The sequence below is a fragment of the Lonchura striata genome, chromosome 15, assembly GCF_050655825.1.
Source record: "Lonchura striata isolate lonStrDom1 chromosome 15, ASM5065582v1, whole genome shotgun sequence".
Classification (NCBI taxonomy): Eukaryota; Metazoa; Chordata; class Aves; order Passeriformes; family Estrildidae; genus Lonchura; species Lonchura striata.
The window spans coordinates 8,049,367-8,056,956 of NC_140717.1; the positions used below are offsets into that span (position 1 = coordinate 8,049,367).

General features: G+C 49.8%; 1 protein-coding gene across 1 annotated transcript in view; it reads right to left on the bottom strand.

The window, feature by feature from the left end:
* Positions 1 to 4,090, bottom strand: part of MED13L (mediator complex subunit 13L) — a 168,633-nt gene extending 164,543 nt beyond the window's left edge. Inside the window, exon 1 of the mRNA XM_021549848.3 lies at positions 3,914 to 4,090. Within this exon, the coding sequence (XP_021405523.3) occupies positions 3,914 to 3,985 (72 nt within the window). The 5' untranslated portion in view covers positions 3,986 to 4,090. The remainder of the gene's footprint in view (positions 1 to 3,913) is intronic.
* Positions 4,091 to 7,590: the final 3,500 nt, after the last annotated feature.

A 7,590-nucleotide genomic window follows, 5' to 3' on the forward strand; every position in this document is an offset into this window, starting at 1 on the left:
GGGACAACTTCTGTTCCTGGATGTGAACTGCAAAAAGCAACAGTAGCAATGGCCTTCACGGTTTTTAACTTTGCCTTTTAAACAAGAACACAATTCCCACTGCCTGGACCCTTCTTGCAGTGGGTTTCTGTAGGAATGCACTTCTACAAGAACATGGGACATCTTCCATAGCAGCTTCTATAACCTGGTCTCACTTCCCCAGAACACAATCCTGTCTTTTCGAACAGCATGAAGATTCCTACAGTACCAAATCTTTCAACCCCATGAAAACTCCAAATTTCAGGTCATTCCTGACACCCCTGGCTGTACTCTTTCCAGCTCAAATACATCCAATGTTATGCAATTTCACCCTGATTCCTCAAGACTGAGTTGTGCCTTTGGATCCACCATGGCACCAAAGCTTAGATAGTTGAGGAAACATCTTCATGAAAGCCCTTGCTGTCATATGAGTAACCCTTACTCACAGGAAAAGTCAAATTAATTTCAGTAAGACTACTTTTATGATTAAAGATTATTCACAGGAAGACTGCTTGCCAGCTGAGACTGAAGTTTTAATACAAAGCATATTACCTCAGAACATTTTGTCTCTAAATAGTTATTAGACAGCTCTTAATTAGTATTTAAATAAACTGGTCCATACAATGGCTTATTAAATACTGTTTCTCAAAACACACATTCTTTTCAGAAGCAGTAACAGACATTTTGACTACAGCAAAAACAGACTGAGGATAAATATCATTTTTCCTACTGCTGTGTTAGGAACAGCAAATTCAGACAGAAAGTGCATTTTTAATGAACAAGGCTATTATACTCAGCAGATTAAACAAGTTATTATTTGAGGAGTACTCTGATAACAAAGATGCAAAGTGGCCCTTCCACCACCTTACTGGGAAAAGGCTCCACACTTGGAGCAGGACTGGGGATATCTGTGCAGGCTGGCTGGGGTTTTTGCCTACCAGAGCACACCAGTATTAACCCATTTTCCAGAGCGGCGCTGGATCCCCGCGCTGCCGGAGAACACCACACACACTTGGTGCTGCCAAGCGCTGCAATCCAGAGGAACATCCCATGGAACCCAGCTCTGCCAGCCCAGCACCATCCCCAGCACCTGCACTGTCAAAGGAAACTGTAAAACCTCCACTTCAGACTGTGTCCTCCCCTCAGGTGACACATTCAGAGCCCAGACCACTGAAGGCTTCCAGTTGCTGGACATCACTGATAAAAGAGAATCGGTAACTAAAAGAAAACACTTCCCATCAAAAGATTCAGAAGCAGCAAAGGCTCCTAACCTCTCTAGCATGTCTACAGCTGACAGAAAAATGGCAATCATGAATCATTAAACAAACCCAAATCCACCACAGCAACCAGACACAGCTGACACAGAGCTCTGGCTTCTCCAGGGCAAGGAGACAGCATTCCTGCTTCCACAGAACAAATGTATGTGGCAAGAAATATTATTTAACCATGAACAAACAGTATCACGATAGACTACAATTATTTCAGAACTGTAATTCTCCAGTCACAAACATTAATTTGTGATTCACACACAAAACAAAGCCTGCAGTTGAAAAACCCCCAACTTCTAATAGCAGAATCAATTTTCAAAACATTTGTAATCTACCTCGCTGTTAAAGAATGAATGGATTCCCAACAGTTAGTCGTTTAGATTCTGTTCTGTTACACTGAAAAAGTAAATTATTAGCAAAAGTTTCTCTAACTATTAATCCACACTACTGTAGCTTTAACACTTCATAAATTTTGAAATGAATATGACAATCTGAGGTTAAAGGGTCAGTGGTGCTGGCTACATATTTTCAGTTAGTGTTTCCATTTTCAATATCTTTCTCTGCTACATAAATCCCAAAAAACACTAACACAATATAAAATAAATCTTCCTAATAGTTTTCACATAGGTTGTACTTTAAAAACACTACTACTTTATTCCTTTTTTTTTTTTTTTTTTTTTTTTTTTTTTTTTTTTGTAGAGCCAGAATACAATAAAAACAGTTTCATACACAGGACCACATTAAGGCACAGATACCTCCCACAAAATTACATGGGAGATTAAAGGGCTGCACATTAAACTCATTATTAAAGCCAATTGCAAAAGAATTTCGTTTAACTTATTTCAGTGATATTACACACCCATTTAAAATTGAACATTTCCCTAGCATAGTCAGGTGGGAGAAAAAAAAGCAACCAAACCACAATAACTATGAAATAGCTTCACTTTATAATTTATGCTAATTGCATGCCAACAATTATTTTTACCAGTGACAGATTTGCAGATTGCAACTGCAGGAGAAGTTCCGCCTCTCCAAACACACACTCCAGTCTGCATTAATGAACGGGGACTTCACAACTCTGTGAGGAGCAAATCCTCCATTGCCTCCCTTCTACAATCAGATACGATTGTTCCCTTCATGCTTCCCGATTTATTTTCCTCCCCGGCTAAGAGCAGCTTAGTCAAAATCACCAGAACAATCCCCCAAATCACCTTTCCTGCATCTTCATACACAGAGCACTACTACGTATTTATAAATATTACTATATGCCTTCAAACAGAAGCACGGATACAAACTTACATAACGTAACAGTTCAATAAAAAGCCAGAGTAAGAAATGTATAATTCTTACAGAACAAGCTCGTGGAGCAGTTTTCTAGCAGTGGAAGACTACAGTTCTTGTTGCAGATTCTTAAGAGGTACAAGCAAAATATAGTATGTATATATACATATGTAGATTTAAAAAAAACCAAAGTCTGAGACAAAATAACAAATATACTACAATAACGTTTAAAAGCATAAAACAAAGAGCTTGATCATTTGCGTTTCTAAGTAATTTCCTTTTTTTTCCTCTCTCCTTATTTTCATAAGGGAGCTAAAAACAATCTCTTCCGTTCCATCCGAAGAAGAACATATGCACCCACCTCCAATTCTGGCAGAGCTCTGCTGCGGGGAGGGGGCACTCACCACAACCCTTTCACACATGCTACCCCCAAAGTTGCATCACAAGGTTTTAACTCCACTACACCACGCACCGAACAAGTCCCTCCTCCCCTCCGACATTATCCCTGTAGCACTGGAAGGCTCCCGATGATCCAGCAGCCCTCTCACTCACTCAGCTGTTGCCCAGCCAGAAGGGATAATGTTCCTGTGCATGCCAGGTAAAATAAAGCAAAGTATTTCCGAATGACTCTGCCATTACACACAAATTGTTTTCGTATTCTAAATTTAAATTGCCGATCTATAAGCCAGCCAAAACTGCTACCATGATTCCTGCAACATTAAACCACGCAATCCACGTCGGAAGTTCCCAGTGAGATGGGCAGACAGCATCTATGCAAACAATCCGGCACACTACTGTCAGCCGCTGTTGTTCTTCACAGAAAAAAAAATTAAAAGGTTTGGCTTTTTTTTTTTTTTTTTAACCTCTTGCCCCCGAGCACGATGTGTGCAAAGAGGTGAGCAGGCTGTAACAGCAGCTGACACGCCGTCACAGGAGCCCGGAGCTAAGTCCGACAGCCGATCACACTACATGAGCGTTCGCTGCTGCTGAAATGGCGTTTGTCATTGTGAGAGGAGAGAAAACCCCCCGGTTCGGTGGCACAAAGCGCACAGGGCACGGAGTGCCAAGGGAGGCGGGGAGAGGAGCCTGTTTACCCAGGGAAGATGGTCGTGCAAGGGACACAGAGCCTTCCCCTCCCCGCTCTCCAGCTGCGAGCGCGATACACGGACCCGCAGCAAACCACGCTAAAGAGCAAAATAAACACGGGGACCGGGCCGGGGGAGGGGCCAGCGCAGGAGCAGCCCCGGGCCCTGCCTATAAACCCCCGGCAGCTGCTCCCGACCGGCAAACCCGGCGCGGAGCCACCCTCGGGCGCCCACCCGCCCACCGCCCGCTCACTCACTCACCAGCGAGAAGAGGTTGGAGTGACAGTCCTCCAGGCTGGCCCCGTTCGCCACCCAGTTCGCTGCCGCAGTCATGATCCTCGGCGAGCCGGGCCGCCACGGCGGGGCATGTCTGGGGGGACGGCCGGGGGGCGAGGGGCAAGGCGGGCGGCCCCCGGGGCGACCCCCGTCACTGCCCGGGGCGGCCGCCGCGCTCCGGCCCCTCGGCCCCGCGGGGCCCCGCGGCCGGGAGGGGACGCGCCGAGGCCGGGGCGGGCGCGCTGCTCCTCGCTACCCGCCCCCGCGCCGATAATCCTCGAGCCGGGAGGCCCTTCTCCGGTGCAGGCGGGGGGGACGCGTCCCCCGCTCCTCCAGGCCGGGAGAAGAAGAGGAGGAAGGGGGGGCCCGGGGCCGCCCTTCCGCGTCCAGGTGCGGCCCCCCCCGGTCGGGGGTCGCGCGGAGGGCGGCGGGTCCGTGCGGGACGCGGGGCGGGCGAGGCGAGGGGGGGGCCCGGTCCCGGCCCCGTGCGGAGGCGTCGGCGGGCGGGGGGCGCTGTGTCCCCTCCCCGCCCCGCCCGGCCGCCCCTCGCTGCTGCCGCCGCTGGCTGTGCGTGGATGGTGTTTTCCTCCTCCCGCTCCTGCTGCCGGCGCCGCCGCCTCGTCGGCGCTGCCCACGGGGTGGCGGCGGTGCGGGCGCGGCCCGGCCCGGGCAGGGAGCGCTGTCCGCCCGCGCTGTGCCGGCCGTGCCCGCAGCGGCCGCAGCTCCGCGCCCGCTCTGCCTCCTGCGCTCTGACAGCAATGGCGCCCGGGCCCGCACCGCGCCGCGCCATTGGTCCGCGCCGCACCACGTGATGCGGACACGGGGGCGGAGCCCCGGCGCCGGGGCGCCTCCCGCCGCCGCTGCGCTGCGCCCGCCGCCCGCTGGGGGCGCTCGGGAGCGGCGCGGCCGTGGGGGGTCCCGGGCGCGGGTCCCGACCCTCGGAGCGGGAGCGCAGACAGACAGACAGACAGGGATGGCGGACGGACGGACAGACAGCGGCCAGGCAGTACGGACAGACAGTCAGACAGACAGGGAGTACGGACAGACAGACAGACAGGGATGGCGGACGGACAGACAGACAGCGGCCAGGCAGTACGGACAGACAGTCAGACAGACAGGGAGTACGGACGGACAGACAGACAGACAGGGAGTACGGACAGACAGACAGACAGACAGGGATGGCGGACGGACAGACAGACAGCGGCCAGGGAGTACGGACGGACAGACAGACAGACAGGGAGTACGGACGGACAGACAGACAGCGGCCAGGGAGTACGGACGGACAGACAGACAGCGGCCAGGGAGTACGGACGGACAGACAGACAGACAGGGATGGCGGACGGACAGACAGACAGCGGCCAGGGAGAGCAGACAGACAGACAGGGATGGCGGACGGACAGACAGCCAGCGGCCAGGGAGAGCAGACAGACAGACAGGGAGCGCGGACAGACAGCCAGCGGCCAGGGAGAGCAGACAGACAGACAGGGAGCGCGGACAGACAGCCAGCGGCCAGGGAGAGCAGACAGACAGACAGACGGGGATGGTGGACAGACAGACAGCAAGCGGACGGACAGCGGCCCGGGAGCCGGCGGGGCTGTGCCGGGGAGGGGAGGCTGGCAGCAGCGCCAGGCTCTCCCCGCAGAGGTGGTCGGGCACTGAACGGGCTCCCCGGGGACCCCTTAAGTCACAAAGTACCGCAGGACATAAGAAAGCCAGTGTCTTACTGAAAAGGTGAAACAGAGTTTCACGTGGTGATGCTGCAAGTTTACTAAAGGGGCTTTTTTCTTTTTTCCCTAAATAAATAAAGAACAGGATAAGGAAAACTACCATTTACTACCTCTGAACCAGGCAGAATTCCCTTATTAACCGTCGAGGAAAAGCAAAAGGAATAAACATGCTACCCAGACATTTGGGAAAGGTTTTCTTCAGGCACTGCCCAGGCTCCCCAGGCAGCAGGCACGGCCCCAGGTTGCCAGAGTTCCAGGTACAGTCGGACAACGCTCTCAGGAACGCACAGGATGGGACTTTGGGGTGGCCCTGGCAGAGCCAGGAGCTGGGCTGGATGATCCTGGTGGGTCCCTTCCACCTCGGGATGTTCTGTGGCACGGGAACTCTATCCCATCCGTGGAGTCGCTCAGGATGCCAGTCACGGGGGAATCACGATCCCAAGCATTCCACGTTTCACCGGAGGGTTTTCTCAGCACCTGAGAGTGCTCAAAGTAATTTTAAAAAGGCCTCAAAGCTCATTTGTGGTCACGCTCCCCTTCCTAGCTGAGTTTAACCCCACACTCTGCACAGCCCTCAAGTCACCCCGTGCTCATCTGAAATAGCTTTGAAGATGTTAGCTGGCATTATTTTTTTTAAAGGGAGTTGGAAAACACCTGAGTTAGATAACCAAATGAAATTCATTCCCAAAATAATCATGGTCTGGAGAAGAGCCACAGATTATTATTCTGAGTTGCAAGGGGCCCGCAAGGATCATGGAGTCCAACTCTTAAGTCAGTACTATGCAAGAAGAAGACACTTGGTTTAAAAGAGATAATTCATCACAAATAACGTTTTTACTGTTTGTAATGACCTGTTGATTTGAACCAGTGGGAGCAGAGAGTTTCTCCCTGCCTGAGTTTCTCCCTGACTGAAGAGTTCCACAGATGGTAGAAAGCAAATATTGTGCTTAACAATATTGAAGATATTGAGCACTTCAACTTAAGCTCTAATACAGAAATGCAGCACATTTTCAATGATGTAATTCAGTGGAATAAGTTCTCACTCTGTACTCAGTGGCAGCTTTCCTTATCATGATTTTAATCTCATTTAAGTGTCTTTACTTTTTTGCAATTTACTTTTCTTGGCAATAAATTAAGATTAGCATCTCTTGCAATGGCTGACTGGAGTTTGTTTGGATTTACCTCATAGTAACAAATCTCTCCCACAAACAGGCATCACATTTACCTGAATTATGTACATAGAGTAAGAGACAGAATTTAAGCCAAACGAAAATTTCCACCCAGCTCAGAGTTCTTACTGTGTGTGTGTTTCCTCTGACAAATCCATCATCCATCAAATCCCTTCCCTGCCACACCGACCAGAAATTCTGACTTGCAAAGACTGGACCTATACTGTGAAGAAAAATGTTTTCAAATACAAATTATTCACATTCAGTTACAATTGCAATGTATTCAGTCCAAGCGTCACAGCCTTGAAACTGCTTCTTACATCCTGGCACCCTCAATCAGGGAAGTACTTTGGCCCATGCTACTCCCCTTCCTTTTGGCACAAGTCTTATAAACAGAGAACACAATCTGACACTTGTAAATATGTCAAGCAATGTGTATTAACCAACCCCAAACCACATCCTTCCGCATTAAAATAGTACAGCTATTGTAACTCCACTGCAGCACCACGCACCCATCCTATCACTACAGGAGGCCCAGGGACAACAAACCATTTGATGAAGTATCCATCCTATTTCTGGAATAAAAGAACATCCATTACTATAAAAAAATATTATTTTCTTATTATATAAAAATTTTTGCAATTGTGAATGGTGATATTACTTATCCAGATAAATACTGTGCAGGGTTGGACACTGCAGAATTCCTGTTGCTTCCATATGCTGCTTAGCCTCCAAATGGTATTTCCAGTCAGCACCATTCCTCTTA